Genomic DNA, 17,973 nt, shown 5'->3' on the forward strand with positions numbered 1-17,973 from the left:
TGCCTGTGGTTTGTTGGTTCTGCTTTAACAGCTGAACTGATGTTGTTGATTTTTGAAATAGAGATAGTATAGGACCTTTAATAAGGATAAAGTGTCTTTTGCGTGAAGAAGCCATGGTTATTAGCCTATTTTTTCGTTACATTTTTAGGTGTTACATTTTTAAAAATCAGCTCCTCCTCACCATAGGCTTTAAAAGAAGGCAAATAAATGTTTGCACATGACCCGAATACCCAAATCTTTTAACCTGCAAGCTTAAACGGTAGGTAACGACCGTTAACTTCCACGCGTATTGAATAGTCCTAATCTGTATCTGTACTTATCAAAAGTGTAAGGCAAACTTAGTTCATACCTCCTCAGACGCTGTCTAGCATTACCTCTACTTCTACGCACTCGCACACTCTACTCAATGCATCACATAATGATCACCTCCTTTCTACTTCTAGTGGTTAGTTAGTATAAATATGATTTGTAAATCCATCTATATCTGACTATTTTCTCTACCACCTACCTCTATTTCCTAAATTCTTCCACGTCCCCTGTTCACTTTGTAAAATGTAGGTATCGACTTTTTCTTCAACGCTGAATGCAAAGCCCATTTAAAATTAATTCAAAGAAAAATCAATACTTTTCTTTCGTTTGTTTTTGTTAATAATTTTACGATTGTCAAATTAACAAAACCAATCGTAATTGTTCTAGTTCAAATCAATGAAGTTATTGATTGTAATGAGACACTATCATAAAGTGGTCGATTGTAGTTTTGCTAATTTTTACATAAGTATTTAATTCCGTACTTAATTGTATTTTTACCACCATCAACATTCTAAGTATTTAGGAACCTATCGATGATTTTATTGACAATGGAATGTTTATAATTATCTTATTTATAAACTATTTTAACGTAACGATTCGTCATAGTTAACTATTGCTTACGTTTTTCTACGTGTACGTAGTTTTAGGACTAGATTTAAATTGGAAATTATTTCACATCAAACATGAAACACATAAGTTGCTTGTTTGTGTACAGAAATTTCGTCGTCATTTGTTAATTATTGATTTTAAATAATGAATATATTTGTACAAATGTAAACATGGACGCCAGATCAACTCAAAACATTTTGAATAAATCTTAATCATATTTCTAAATAATATCAGATTCTCATGGTCCGTTCAGTAGTCCATATCAAGGAATAGTTGTTCATTTCTGTCAGCAACAAGGGCTCGAGTACGGTAGTGTGCCGCCAAGTTCTTAAAATCACACTGTCGTACGCTTCTGAAATGTATTGTTGAGACTTTCCAACACACAGACATTACATTAAACAACAATAATCTATTCTTTTCTAATACCAGTGATATTAGAAAGGAACAATTAGATCTAAAATAATTTTCACACTGTTTGTCATATCATTGGACATCGAAACATAAGCAAAACAATATGACAATAACTAACAAAAAACTCATCTATCACTCAAATAAGTCATTTCATAGTTTACAATGTTATAATTAATTACATTTGAATTAGAATATTTTTCTAGGTACATTTCAGGAGCCATCGTAACTGACTGAAAATATACATTTTCTCTTTTCCAGTGACACAAGCAAGCAATAACAATCTTATACAATTCGTTGTACGTACTTCGTTCTTTATTGCTTTCGTTGTTCAATTATAATATTATATTCTCACTCATTCTTATTGCTAAAAGGTATCGTACATATAATTATTCTTAAAGATTTTACAACTGGTTATCACCACACATAAAGGAAAACTGAACATATAAAAAAATGTAAATAACCTATTCAAGTTCGATTTAACAATATCATCTAAGTATAACATATTCCACACAACGTATAAGAGTATAGCTAAATTGTTATAAATGTACATTGTAAATTGCTATTAAAAAAATATTAACCAGTTTTAAGATCTTTAAAACTAGTTAAGTTTGAAATTTGCAAAGTGGAAAGTTTTATCCCTTACTTAGTCTGCCAAGTATAGTGTAGAGTCGGTTTGTCAAGACTATTGTTAACCAAATACTGTAAAAATGTAAAGAGTTATTATAATAACCTTCGACTATTACATTAGTAAATGAACAATATTGCACGAATTCAAATTTCCCTTATGTTTAAATGCAATGAGCTAACTGGAAGCTTATTAGATAGTAGATAATATTTAATTGTACACAAATTTTCTTATCGAACAATAATTAACTTCCCAAATACAATCATTATATTGCTTGTAGTATCACATCACGTAAGTACTTTGTTTCAAAAATGGTGTTTTAGTGCCATAGATTCGAAGGTTCATTTTCCTTACTATATAAGTTTCTGATGAGTGTCACCTATTATTATAATCTATGCGATAATTTTAATATATAACGAAACAATCTAAATATCACTTCGTTGCAGTCTACTTATATTTAGCCGAGTTCCTTTAAAATTACAATATTATTCAAATGCATCAAATCATAACTAAATCTAATAAAACAATATTGCTCTTTAGTATTGCTTACTTTATTACTATTATCGATAGTCTAAATGCTATGTTGTTAATCGTCTAGTAATTATATTATATTTAATCTAAAGTTATTGCTTATGTAGTATTGCTAATTTGGACATTTTTCGAAATTTATCACTGCTTTGCGTACTTATCTAGACTTTAGTAATACTCGTAGTAGATGGAAGTAACTTTTTAGCATTAATAATATTACTCTAGTATTATAGAAAATGCCTGTTTTTTCTATGAATATTTTAATATCTCTAGCAAAACCGCGGGCGTAAAACTATTTTGATGTTCAATCTGCCTCTGTCGTTCCTCTGGGACTAGAATATTGCTCGGATTGCGATTTTCATGAAATTCCAATCAAGAACAAATATCGGAGTACACCTAGGGCTGCAAATGGATCTACAGCTGTACTTTTGACTAAAGCAAATTAATGGTGTTCCTACTGATGGAAAGATAAAGGGATGGCTATGATAATATTTTTTTTGTGTCCGATCCAAAGTAAATGTTAAAGACAACGTAAAGTTCGAGTTCGATGGCAGTATATTATTTTATAAATCACTGTTTTGTAACTTTCTTTATGACTTGAGTTGTTTTAGAATTTATCTACATAAGTATTCATATTGTATCACAAAAACTTGTAGCAAAAATATTTAAATTTGTAATTTAATGTATTCGCGTAAGTAAGAGTATGAGTCAAATTATTGCGATGTATTATTATTATTAATAAAGTTTTCGAGCATGTTAGTGTTATAGCGATCGCTACTTAAAACGATTTTGACTTCAATGGCAGTCCTTGGATGAGTCCGATAGTGATATTTAGAGAACTAGATTAGTCGTACAATAAAAGGCAACTTTGTATTTTGCTTACGAATGCCAGCAATTTCAATGTTACTGTTTGCTATAACTATTTAACCACACAGTCCCACCTCTGTGACATCTAGGTGGTCTTAACTCTACCTACAATGATTTTTCATAGATAAATATTACCATAGGTTATTAATATCTACGTCTACAAAAATTGTAAAGAAGGGAAATTTGGTACACAGGGATGTATTTACAATTTAAATGTATATATTTTGTATATAAGTTGCTTTCGTTAATGCTAACCGTTAATTACTTACTTACTACTACAATAACGTTAGTATAATAAATATTCGAATAAATATCTCAATTTAGATTTTTCGAAGCCATTATTTTGCATTTCCTATGAAAGTTAAGATGGGACAGCTAAAGATTATAAAGAATAAGTTAGAGTAGGTGAAGGAGTACATGTAGAGACTAGACTACGTAGCGAAAGAGAAAGAGAACTGAAGAGAAGAGAAGACCGAACAGTATAATAGGAAACGCATTCAAATCACATACAAACAATTTTGTAATCTGGTCAAATAATTTTTCGTAATACTATAATTTTTTTCGATGTATTTTTCGTTTCAAAATTTCTTTAAGTACTCCGAAGCACCAAAAACGCCTAAAATTCTACGAAACCTTAAATTATATTAATACCTACGTAAATTCTACATTAGTATTGCTTATTAATTTACAATATTGCTTTTAAACGCGCCACCTCTGTCCGTTAAGCTTATGTTAGTTTGTTTACTTTAAATAAATTGTAGTAGAGTGAAGGGACCTATGAAATATCTATATAGGGTTAGTTAAAAAGTGGCACTACTTCTACTAATAGGAATACTTGGATTAGGGAATATATCTAGGATGGGGAAGTGCCTCGTTAGGCGGTAGTGTCGACGGTTTTTACGGAAGTGTAGAGTTGTTTTCTGAAAAATATATTGTTTTTCCTTAACTTTTTGAAATTAAGTCAAATGTTCTCCGTAAGTAAACAATAAACCTACGTCGTTACATCTAGAACAATAAAAATGACCTGTAGATTTTAGTTTGTTTTAGATTATAGGTCCACAAAAAATTCTTGAAATCAGAACCGATATAGCAATTAAAGCTTTCAGTGTTGGATTATCAATTCTGAATTTGCCGAAGATCGTTAGTTAGAACCCCGTCGCCGTTGGACTATTGTGGTGAACCCACAAGCATTATAGTATTATAGATTGGCTGGAGGGGTAAAATGTTTATAGAGCCAAATATTTTCATTAAAACAGAAATAAATAATATTAAAAGATGTAACGCTCATTTGTTTAGAAGAACAGAGTTATTTTCATAAGTAATCAAATGATTTAGGCGAAGCCTTTGATGATTTTTTTAATTGACAAGGATTAAACGAAAATTGACATAAAGGAGGCACTCACTAATAGTCTAGGGAGCAATGGCGACTTACTAGGGCTAAAGATTAATTTAGTTTATCAATTCCGTTCCTAAATACTGTTAACTTCACACTAGGAACCGACAAACATGCATAGTCTTAACACTTCTTTCATCGGCTCTATATTCTATGTATTGATCTGTTTTTTAACTATTATCACAGACAGGCAGTGGAGTCGAGTTTATATCTCAGAGTACACACTCGTGGTGTGTTCTCGTCTGCTTCTATACCGAATTCTACTCAGGTAGAGGCCATAAATCAACCTAAAGTGGTACACCTCTGCTTATCTACAATTTGAATTTCATAACTACGTGTTTTTGTTAAGTTTAAGTTTGTATTTTGCTTGTGCGTGTCGGTAATTACTTGACACTAGCCTGCCTAAATTTGAAATTAGTTTAGTCGCTACTTTAATATTTAAATATCAAATTCTTGTCGTTTAAATCAGTTGCAAAACTTTGTTCTAGTTTCAACCTTCTGTAAACTTACGTATTAAAAATGTATTATACGACTGGCTGGCTAAATTAGTTTGGAAACTGTAATCTCATACCGAATATGCTAAGATTCTTTATTTTTTCATTTGTTTGTTTTTTTTTTTTATAAAAATAGATGTCGCCCAAATAAGTCGCCATTGTGTAAGGATGACTACACACTACGGTTGCTACTGGGTAAGTCTGCAGCATCTGCCGACAGCGCACGGTGGGCTGATATTAGAGCTTCATAGACTTAGCGTCGCTCAAAAATCAAGTGCCGAATTTTGAAAAAATTAATACGCCAATGTGTTCCTTTACCAAAAAGGAATATTTTATGTTATATAACGTTTCTTGATAAAGTTATTATTTAATAAGTTATTGACAATTTCCTTTTTTTTTGTATGGAGCTCAACATTTATTTTTATTTTATTCGTTATTCTTAAGCTTTCTTAAGAAATTGACTTTTGTATTATGTAATGCAACATATAAGCTATGTTATCACCAAGTGTCGCATTTCGGAAATCTTCGGAACATTGTCATTTTGGACTTTAAAATAAAAAAAATTTTTTTTATTTTAAAGTCCAAAATGACAATGTTCCGAAGATTTCCGAAATGCGACACTTGGTGATAACATAGCTTATATGATGCATTACATAATACAAAAGTCAATTTCTTAAGAAAGCTTAAGAATAACGAATAAAATAAAAATAAATGTTGAGCTCCATACAAAAAAAAAGTAATTATTGTCAATAACTTATTAAATAATAACTTTATCAAAAAAAGTTACATAACATAAAATATTTCTTTTTGGCAAAGGAACACATTGGCGTAGTTATATTTACAAAATTTGGCAGTAATTTAATTTTTTTTATTTTTTTTATTTTAAAGTCCAAAATGACAATGTTCCGAAGATTTCCGAAATGCGACACTTGGTGATAACATAGCTTATATGTTGCATTACATAATACAAAAGTCAATTTCTTAAGAAAGCTTAAGAATAACGAATAAAATAAAAATAAATGTTGAGCTCCATACAAAAAAAAAGGAAATTGTCAATAACTTATTAAATAATAACTTTATCAAGAAACGTTACATAACATAAAATATTTCTTTTTGGTAAAGGAACACATTGGCATATTTATTTTTTCAAAATTCGGCACTTGATTTTTGAGCGACGCTAAGTCTATGAAGCTCTAATATCAGCCCACCGTGCAGCGGTGCGCGACTTATAACCTACATTATTATTGCTTTTCGAATACCCATTTCTCCCCGAGCACCTCGTGCTCGCCTTCCTACCCTAGTTTATACCTAGCTTAGTCTAATTTATGTTATTGCCAGTTACTTGACTTGTAATACACGCTTTAATAAAGGCATGCATTGGATGTGCGCCCTGCCACTGCGAACGCGATACCGAACGCCAAAAACGTCTTAAAATAACTGGTATCTTTCTCACATGTTACGAAAAAATTTAATATACGAGTAGGTACCTACTCGTTTTCATTGTCAACCCCAACGGAGTTTTGGACATATTTTTCTTGTTTCTAAAAAGAACGTACAGTTCTAGGTTTGGATATTTTCAATTGTACATATATTTCATTGTTCATTTAATACTATATAAGAATTTTGTTTTTAGTATTTTTCTAATATACTATATAAATTTTGTGACAAAATACCAGTAATTTTAATTTATTTTAATAAATATTATTAAGACGTTATAACATGTTTATCAAAATAGCTTTTTTTTAAGCAGTCAATTGCGTAAACTTTTTCTCGCTGCCTTGTCAGACAGTCAGCTTTGAGTAGAGTTTTTGTTTGCTAGCTTTTCGTTATCTGAGGGCTTAGTGTGAGTTTACATCAAACGTCCTCACTAGTCAGCGCGTTAAAAAACATATAAAAATTTTAGTTCTTTAAAGTTTCCGCTAGGGGGCTGTACAGCGCCCGTCATACATTTAATGTAATTTTTTTACGCGCTCACTAGTGACGACGTTTGATGTAAACTCACACTACTCTCACTGGTCTTAAAAATGCTAGGTAGACAATATCGTATGATCAGTAATCGCGTACATCTTTAGCCTTAACGTACATACTTTAAGGTGTTATTATTTTGTCTTGCAATAGACGCTTGGCGCTGACGGTGGAGCGAGTGGGGCGCGACCGCCGCGTGGGTAGGGCTGAGTGATATGCACCCGTCGCCGCAAAGGAACTCTACACTACCGACGGGTCGGCGACCAACTGCGACTAGTACCTTATTATGCACCTAACTATCATTACACTTACTTCGACGTCGGCTAAGACCGTCTCTGTTACTAGAATCAAAGGCCTCGATGGTTACGTTTTGTATTATGTACACGCAATCGTCTTAAATTTATTTACAATCTTACATCCTTATTTAATTCTGAATACAGCAGTTTGTTACAGAGGGAAGATGAACTAGGGGGGGTTAGGGGTATTGCGTCGCAGTTTGTCACCGATTTGTCTTAGTTACGTTACATAAGTAATACAAAATATATCGTTATCACCCATCGCTACCGCTAAGGCACTGTCGCGGGGCGGCGGCGGCGCGCTCGCTCGAGCCGCGCTCGCGTGCGTGCTCGCGCACGCTGCGCGCGTTCGCGGCCGTTCGCGCGCGGCACGGCGGGTGCGCGGCTGTGCGGAGCTTCGGACGGAAAGTTTTGGCAAGTTCCTCACCGAGAGGACGAACGGCGCTCCGCCTCCGTCCACCGACGAGCTCGGCGCTCGGCTCTCGCATCTCGACGCTAAACTTACTCCGTAATTACTCTCTAACCTACTTTGCGGTTGTAAAAATCACCTACAAAAGATATTAGTTTCATTCATATTTCGTTACTTCTATATATTAGGGTATATTTTATTGATGAATTATGTACATTAATGCTTAACGTATCGGGACGTCTGTCACCACGGCCTATAACCGCGGCACTACGGGGTCGTACATGATTCGTTGTTTGCGAAACGTTGCTCGATTGCGCGGCGGCGCGACCTGCGCGGCCGGGGCTCGCCGGTCGCGCGCGCCGCTTTCAATTTGTATATTTATAATTATGCTAACAAGCTAAATTCATAATAATACTTTAAGTTTACGTGTAAAACCATTCTGCGTGGTTACGGTCCCTAGTTGCGGTCGGGGGCCTACCCGGAGGCGGAGGCGGGCGGGCTGGGCGGCTCGTCGTCGTCGCGCACGCAGGCCGACTCCTGGTGCTTGTTCAGGTAGCTCTTTAGCGCGAATGTCTTGTGGCAGCGCCCGCACTCGAAGTTCTTGTCCGACGAATGCGTCTGCATGTGAGCGCGCAAGTTGGATCGGTCCGCGAACGCTTTCCCGCAGTGGGCGCAGCCGTAAGGCTTCTCACCTGTGTGCGATCGCAGATGGCCCTGCAGCAGCCAGGGCCGCGAGAACAGCTTGCCGCACACGCCGCACACGTGCGACAGCTGATGCGTGAGCACGTGCATGGCCAGCGCCGGCATGGACACGTAAGCCTTGCCGCACTCGCCGCAGCGCTTCGCCGACCCCGAGTCGAGGCTGCGATGCGTCTGCTTGTGCCGCGACAGATTGGAGGAGGTCGCATATCGTTTGCCGCATTCGCTGCAGGTGTACTTGGACTTGACTTCGGGTTGTTGGGCGCACTCGATCGGTGAGTTGGCGAAGTTGCGCCGTTTGGAGCGGCCGTCCGAGACGAAGAACGCGTCATAGGTGTAGGCGACGGTCTCACACTGCTTATCCTGCTCGGGCTCGGGCTCGGGCTCGATAGGTGGCGGTGGCGGCGGCGGCGGTGGTGGCGGCGGTGGTGGCGGTGGCGGTGGCGGTGGTGGCGGCGGGGGTAGCGCTGGCTCAACGCGTGGATTGCTGAGGTAGACCGCGTGCTGGCTGAGGTCTAGGATCGCGTGCGCCGCCTTGAGGTCTTCTTCGGGGCGGTTGAGATGCGCGGCGCGGTCGCCCAGGCAGTAGGGGCGGTAGATGTCCTTTTTCTTGGGTGGTAGAGAGAGGAGCGCGCCCGTGCTCGTGTAGATGAGTGATTTGCCGCTCGCCGGTGGCGGAGGAGGGGAGGAGACAGGCGAAGACTGGAGCTGCACGTGCAGGAAAGGCTGTTCGGCCGAGTCAGAGGCGGAGAGGTGCAGAAGGGCGTAGGACAGAGGCTGGGCGGCGGTGGCGGGCGCGGCGGGGGCCGGGCTCACCTCGCGCGGCAGCTGGGCGGTGAACTGCGTGGAAGGCTGCTCCTCGGTGTAACCTGCCGGCAAACAGAGACGACATTGTACGGGTATGCACTCAAAATACAACTTAGAAATAGGCTGAGATCTCAAATGACCGTTAAATGAATAATGAAGACTTAAATTGACTTCGATAATTCTGTAGCCTGTAGGATGCATAAATAAATCACTTCAAGAAAATGTACCACATCCTACACGAGTGCTAGCCGCGGAGCAATACACATTCAGAAGTTCGAATTTGCATGCAAACAAAACAAAAAATCGCCACAGCTCTGAACAAGAAATACTGTGTGCAAAATAAAAAGCGTTCGAAATAACAAGTTTACGCAACGCTAACCGGATACCCCGAACTTAGAACAAAAATTCAGCATTGCACGAAAATCTGAAAACACAGTTCTTAGGCCAGTAGAATTAGATTTTAAATCGGAAATAATTCCTACAAAAGATTTTATTGCTTTAATGGCTTCATTGGTTGCCCATTAAGGACTCTCCTAGGTTTTCGACTTCGACGGAGTTGTGCTTAAGTGGTGGGGGCCCCCGAAAGGGGCGCTTTTTCGGTTTTCCGGTTATACCGCGTAAAGGACTTACCCTATCGAAAAATGGTCTTCCTGACGGATGAAGGGCATTTAATCCTGCATTAAATAAGATCAAATTCATATGTTTTGGACAAACCGTTCTCGTGAAAATGTTCGGCAAAGTAGAAAATATGTGTATAATTAATGACCCTCTCCACGTCGAATAGCTCGTCACCCGTAGGCTCCCAAGCCTTGTAAAGGGTCGCCTTAGCCAGCCTATCCCTGTCAAGGCTCACGAGTTGGATTCGCTTATCCTTGTTCGTCCCAGCCGTTCCTTAACTGCGGTTGCTGCACCTCTTCCTGGCACTCTCCTGAACGACTCTGTGTTACCTAATGTGGCTGCCCCTCTTCCTTGTACCCTCCTGTACGATTGCATTGCTTAGCCATATGCCTGGTCCAAGGTTCGACGCCACAAAATCAACTTCGTACGCGTGAAAATAGTTGAAACACTATTTTCCGTGCTTGCAACATTTTCCTTTACTGCTTCGCCTCTATTGGTCATAGAGTGGTTGTAAATATCCTATAGCCTTCCTCAATTTATGAGCTATTCAAAACAAAAATAATTATTTCAATCAAACTAGTAATTCTTGAGATTAGCGCGTTCAAACAAACAAACAAAAAATCTCTTCAGCGTTTTAATATAAACTTGTTGTTGTTGATTTTTGGCGTCGAACCTTAGACCAGGCATACGGCTAGGCAACGTAGTCGTGCAGGAGGATACAAGGAAGAGGGGCAGCCACAGTAGGTAACACAGAGTCGTTCAGGTGAGTGCCAGGAAGAGGTGCAGCAACCGCAGTTAAGGAACGGCTGGGACGAACAAGGATAGGCGCATCCAGCTCGTAAGCCTTGATAGAGTTACACTGGTTGAGGCGCTCCTTTTCAAGACTTGGAAGCCTGCGGGTAACGAGCCCTTGGACGTGGAGAGGGTCATTAATTATACAAATATTTTCTACTTTGCCGAACATTTGCACGAGAACGGTTTGTTCAAAACATATGAATTTGGTCTTATTTAATGCAGGATTAAATGCCCTTCAACCGTCAGGAAGACCATTTTTCGATAGGGCAAGTCCTTTACGCGGTATAACCGGAAAACCGAAAAAGCGCCCCTTTCGGACGCCCCCACCACTTAAGCACAACTCCGTCGAAGTCGAAAACCTAGGAGAATCTTTATGGGCAACTAATGAAGCCATTAAAGCACTAAAATCTTTAGTAGGAATTATTTCCGATTTAATCCATTTTTGTGTTTAGGTAATTCTACTGGCCTATCTGCCAAGTTGACGTAACAATATTTGAACTAGCTTGAAGCGCAATTTGCAAAGTTAGCATCCAAATAAAACGTTTGATAGCGCCTTGGAGGCACTAAAGCAAAGCGGTGGTTTTAAATAAGTGGATCTGAATTCAGGTCAGTATCTTTGAATTTAATGTCTGCTTAGGAAGCTTTTATCGAGATTTTGTTAAATTCGTTTGAATGTTGTCACTGATAGAGATTGTTTTAGGTTTTGTATTATTATCAAATTTTTTATCATTATTTTTAGCTCTTGCAATAAAATTGGTTCCACCTATTTAGGGATAAAAATTAATAATATAATGTCATTGAAAGTAATTTTGACTGTTTATACTCGTAATATTATTTTCTTAATTATTTGCTAAATTCATTATTTTTCAGAACAGCCCGACCTCACTCATAAATTCCTACACATTTAAAAAGTGTTTTTACAAAACACAGTCAAATGGAAAAATAACAATCAACAATCAAGAACATACTTCTACTAATAACAGGCAGTAATCCGCAAACTGTTCCCAACTGTTCATAAGTAGGTACAGACAGCCGTCATCACATCAAGCGAAACACTGCGGGTTCTTATATACTTGTAATAGAGTCGATTTTGCAACAAAACTGTAAAGCCTGATGTGCTTTCTGTGCATTTGGGAACATTAAACGCGTGCTTCTGGCGAAGCGTCCCTTATAATGAGATTCTCTTCACGTACAGATTCAAGTAACGAAGTTTAGATTTGAATTCGCAACTTCAAACCCCAGTCTCAGAGGACAGTTGACAGCGAAAATATGTATCAGTTTTCCTCCTTTGAGAGGAATGAATAAATAAACGAGTAAAATGAATGTATTCATTTCAACAGTTGAACAGTTGATATCATATGAATATTAATTTAAAATGGTTATTTAATTTTTTTAACTTGTATGATTTTTTTGGTACCAAATGTTTTTTCTTTCTTTCTTTAAACTTTAAAAGACACTGAATTATTGAGGCACCCGTAGAAAATTAAATGCTATTAGTGTACTTATTATTATTAGTACTTAGTGGGCAAAAGTAAATGGCACAAAATATCATTTACTATATTATGTATGTGCTATCAGCACTTTATTAGCGCCTTATAATTGCTTCATTATCTTTCTAATACCCTCGCATAGATTGCTGCGCGTTACCACAGGCGTTACCATAGCAACAGTGCGTGTTGTAACGCAGCACCGCGCCACGCAAATCTGCCGTCAAGGGTGGCTACCGGCTAGGGTGGTGGAGTGGTTCGACTTCGCTCGGTGTTCTTCGGAGCAATTATTCTAAGGTACGGCTGTGGCTTTGTGTTAGCGGAGCTCGGTGCTAGTAAGGCTAAGTTGCACCATCTAACTTTAACGCTAGGTATAACGATAACCGGTGCGATTTGTATGGAGTTTAACAGATTTTAGACATTTGTTAAAGTAAAAGAAAGATGGTGCAATCCAGCCTAAGGGTACAATCATAGAGATTAGAGATATAGAGAGATGCCAACTAAGGCGCAGAGTTCGAAACTCAGTGTCGCATTAGAAATTATTAACTGCGGTAGTACTTAACGTTCGAATAATCTTTAGTACTACGCAAGCAATTTAAACTGTTTAGATTGTGACGTCGGTAGCAATGTTTTCTGTGATCGCCCCGGGTGCCAACCCATGCTACGCCGCCACTGCGCCTACGCACTTTTAAAATGATTGAAGAATAAAATAAACAAATCACGAAAACATAATTAATAATTATATAATTAAAATCTAGACTAATTAAAAATAATGTCGTGGGTTCGAGTTCCGTCTTAGGCAGTTAAATTTTTTCAAGTTGTTTATTTAAAATTTTGCATCAATATTTTCTTACAACTTGCCTTAAATTTCAAATAACGATAATAACAAATGGGCCGATCGTAAACTTAAGTAGTTCTATTTGACTAGGCGGCGTTCTAGCCCCACTCCCCGCTACGCTAAGAGCGCGACTCTACAATAATTTCTCCCTGCACTTTTGTCCGATTCGTGTTATATTTTAAATTACGCTCCCCTTTGCTACTACAAAGCCGTTGTAATAAGTAATAACTCAGAGGGGCGACCTGTAGCGCGCAACCTGTAGAGTCTTACGAAGACTACAGTACTTGGTCTTAGTACTTATTCGTAGTTCGACACGAAATGTATTTAACGACGATTGCTTGCTTGCAAGGACCACGTTCGTAGCACTGTTAGGAGTCAGACTCGTAGCACTTGTAGTTCGACCCGAAATACTCTTATTATGACAGTAGCCGTTGCTTGTAGGAACCTCATGAGTAGCACTGTTAGATCCACATTATTGGATTACCCCATATGCCAAAGCTTGTTTGTCACTAATCCTACTTAAGCCCGGTTTTTATATTGAGATTTTTGGATGAAAATCCAAAAAGCTCATCTTTTAGGGCTGATTTTTCAATCGTCAGATAACTTTTAACTGAAGAATAACTTTGGCACATTGACAGTTTCTGTATGAGTAATATGTGAAAATGAAGTTTATTCTTCAGTTAAAAGATATCCAATGTTCGAAAAATCAGCCCTTAATCAAGTATGAACTTTTCATATGAAATTCATCCTTGGGTAACAGATGAGCATGCTCAGGCTGAAAATCTCAATTCTGAAATAATAATAAGGTTTTTTCGTAAGTGCAATGTAACTTTAGAAACACATTTCAAAATTGGGAATCGACTGTGATACGATACGAGTAGGTATGCGTGTTATCTTATGGACTTCGAGAACGAATAGATTTCAGTAAACGAAGCTTTGACCTTTGCGTGTCAGACAAGTACTCTCTGACACGAGCAATCGAAACCCACGTGCCTCAATATACACCGTGAATCATTAATGGCGTTTTTCCCACAGGTGCCGCCATTTGTAAACGAAGCATTTCAACTTTGTTGAAGCAGGCACGTAGATTACGCATTTATTGAAATACTTATATGAATAAAAATACTCGCATATGGGAGAATTGTTTGTTTTTAGTTCAGTAGCTTGGACGTTGAAAAACATTTGCTTAACATGAGTTTACGTTAAGTGTCCTAAAAAACTATGAAGATCTTAAGTTGTTGAAAGTAGCCGCTAGATCGGTCATACATTTAATGACATTTTTTACGCAGTCGCTAGAGAGAACACCTAAACGCAAATTCATGGTAAGCACACAGGTCTATATTTAAGCTAATTTGTCAACAATTAGAGCAACAGCTAACGCCTACTAATGCAATTCAACTGAGCGAATTAAATCCACAATATCTTCAGACAATAGACCATAACAACTTAAGGCGATTAGTGTCCTCAATCCGCGCTAAATGGGCATTTTGTAAAGCCTACTCCTCTTTTACTGCTGGACAGAAATAGTTGAAAAAAATATATGTTATACAACAGTTCAAGGACTACATTTGTGACGTTTGAATTTTCGCTACGTCTCTTTGTTTTGGATTAAAAAAATAAATACGGGACATCGATTTTTTACTTAAATTCCCTACTCCTCCAAAACGGCTATGTTAATTTAAAAGATTTTTGCACGAATAGATTGGGAATTCTTTAATCTTTAAATGACACGTTGCGTTTTTCAATCGCACATTACTTTCATTCATAAATTTTACTTTTGATAAATTCCGAACGTTTTGCTGTTGAGGGGGCCTTCGCGGGGTGCGGGCGGCAGTCGGCCGCTGGCCTTCAGACGGGGAGGTTGTGTCACTCGCTACAAACTGACATTAGCGATCAAAATGAATTTTTTCTTTGGCTAAGTTGCACCACCTGACGTGACCTAACTTTGACCGTAGCTTTGGCGATAACCGGTGTTTTTTGTATGGAGTTAGACAGACTTTTGACGCTTGTCAAAGTTGAAGTAAGANATTTAAGTTTAAAATAATAGGCAGTAATGTATGAAGAAAGAGCTTCTATTCTGTATCTACCTATGCCCGTGTATTTTTGATCGGTGTCAAATCGGAGTTTTTGGTGCGGGGTACGCGGGTGTTGCTCGCGGCGTGAAGGTCAAACGCCCAAGGTCATTGAGGACTCTAATCGCCTTAATTGCCTAATCTCTTCTTAATTATAGAGAAAATGGCGGTCCTTTTCTCGCTCGAGACAAAGCATATCACTTTCTATTCAGCCAAGAAATGCAGCCAGCATTTTCTTTTGCCCGAGAACCCGCTTTATTTTTAAATGGATAATGGTTTTAAGTGCTAGCATTGTTCCATTTGGAACCACTTTATTTATGTGATATCGGTTGTTAGGAAGTAAATTATTTCTAAATTGGCGTCAAGTTTACACGTCATAATCTCTGTGTATAAAGGTTGTAAATAGAACAAAATATTTATTATTCACTATCGGCCACCCGCGACTTCGTACGCGTGGACCCCGTTTTATCCCCTTAGGAGTTGAATTTTGCAAATCTCGCTGTAAAAAAAACAACACTTCAACGAACATTAAAAAAAGAATTGGTAAAATTGATCCAAGCGTTGTTGAAGTATGCGCTTACCAAAACATTTTGCGATTCATTTATATATAAAAGATTAAAACCCATCTACATTAATTTTTCACAGCTGGCAAAATACTTTTACTTACAAAATATCAAAACATTTTATGTTTATTTATAAATCAACTTTCATTTGTTTATCAAACTACTTACCGTGACTTATTTTTGCCACTTCTGGATTGTATTTTTTATGATAGTAGAAAGTGCGGGTAGTGCAGGCCAAATCCTATAATTGCCTTTGGGAAATTAATTCAAATCAAATTATAAAGGGTCTTAACGGGACTATTCCCACCTCTCGTTCCCACCACTGCAAGTCCTGTGTAGCCAGGATCTACAGCTTGACCGCCACAAAAACCCAACCAATGAAGGTTTGTCTAGGGGGAAAGTTAAACTGTAATTGGACCCGCAACGAAATTAATCAGAAGAACATAGGAGGAGTTCGAAATTAAGGTTCGACTTCCCTCCATTGCAAAGCGGATGACAGGTGACAAACAAAGGTTTAAAACCTTTAAGAAAAGATTAAATGCACCACGGACAATAAATATCAATTAAGGGGGCCTATCTTATGAGCAATTAGCAACTACCTGCCAATAATATTTTTCACAAAATCTTAAATTTTTTAGAAAGGGTCTTGCTGCGGTAGAGACATAAACTAGTGAACTTTATGATAACAGTTCAACTTGTTAAGTAATTGATTACGCTAAGAACTGCCTAGTTTTCCAGTTCACCCTGTATAAAATACTAGTAAGTACGTGCAAATGCAATCGGCAACACGCTACAGGTTACTCCAGTGCGCCGCGCCACACTTAATTGTATTATCTGCCTACAGGGTAAACAAAGCGTACCGTGTAAATTACTGTTGCCTTGCTAGTTGCGAACAGTCTATTAAAATGTTTAACCTATTTGAAATTTACGCACACAAAAATCGTTGTGCACTTCTGTATTTGATGACGTGTCACAGGTTTTTTGAGAGATTTCGAAGGGAAGCAAATTAATTTATAAAACGTACCGCTCGGCTCTACCTTGTGCAAGCAGGTGAAATTAATCCTCGTATTTTGTTAGATTAAATTTATCAACTCAAATATTTCAAGAGTGTTTCAAGAATCAAGTATGACGGCTACGAAAATAGCCTTCTTATTTCACGAATGCTACATTCTTCGTAGACTCAGCTACGAAGCAATAATGCGGCAGGTATGCCGAAACATGCAGTCCGCTACGGCACTTATGCTACGAATTCCGTAGTAATGCGGACAAGACTTACATAAGCCTACCTATGTTCTGCACCATGACTTGTTTGTAATTGGTCTGCCAACGGTCGACATCTCATGTATGGCTGTATGCGACCGGAATCCGTAGTCCTCAATAGTCCCGTATTCAATTCGTCGCTAATACAAATTCCGGAAGCGGTGCTTATAGGGCTGCGATGTGGGTGACATTTATAGGCGAAGTCCGGCGTCCCGCGTATGACGTTAGGTGCGAAATTGCCAATCGCAAAAATGTAACTCCTATTTCTATTTTCCTCGTTAGTTTTCTGCATGACAGGGCACAGGTAGGTAGGGTGATTTTTCGAATTGTTGAAGTTTAAATGCAAAATACGACAAAAGTATTATGTACTTACATAAATAAACTAATGAAACTGTAATTATTACTAATTTTATTGTTATTGGTTTTTTTTATGCTAGACAAGGCAGGTATTTGACCGCAATCGCACCTCAAAAATGGGCATTGTATGACTCATGATTCAAAAATACAAGATTTTTGAATCATGAGTTAAGAAATTTCTTCTTTCACAAGTTAGAACACTAAAAAAATTTTTTTAGTCCGTAATGTTTAATATCAAAAAATATTGGACACATATATTTTTATTTGTCAATCTAACAAATAATTACATAGTTATGGTGCGTTGAAGTTGCGCACGACGTCACAACGTGCGGCATTTTTAAGCAAGCGTTGACGTCACGGGCCTCTTCTTATGAACTTTGGGGCGCTTTATCTCTTTAAATTTTCATTAGTTTGAAAAAGTGAAAAATACGTGTAGAGTATTTTTTGATAATTTAACTGACGGACTAATTAAAACTCTTGCTTTTTGACCCAGGCAACATCCCCATTGGAACTGAATCAGATACTGTATACCTATATTACCATGACATTTTGTTCTGCAAATAAACTTATT

The 17,973-nt window shown here is 37.8% G+C and overlaps 1 protein-coding gene across 1 annotated transcript in view; it reads right to left on the reverse strand.

Moving 5' to 3' along the window:
* Window positions 1-8,354: 8,354 nt before the first annotated feature.
* The window catches only part of LOC114362511 (transcriptional repressor scratch 2), a 79,824-nt gene continuing 70,205 nt past the window's right edge, over window positions 8,355-17,973 (reverse strand). Inside the window, exon 2 of the mRNA XM_028317948.1 lies at window positions 8,355-9,474. Within this exon, the coding sequence (XP_028173749.1) occupies window positions 8,381-9,474 (1,094 nt within the window). The 3' untranslated portion in view covers window positions 8,355-8,380. The remainder of the gene's footprint in view (window positions 9,475-17,973) is intronic.

Source organism: Ostrinia furnacalis, unplaced genomic scaffold (assembly GCF_004193835.3).
Source record: "Ostrinia furnacalis isolate ACB-3 unplaced genomic scaffold, ASM419383v2 OfSCF6554, whole genome shotgun sequence".
NCBI lineage: Eukaryota > Metazoa > Arthropoda > Insecta > Lepidoptera > Crambidae > Ostrinia > Ostrinia furnacalis.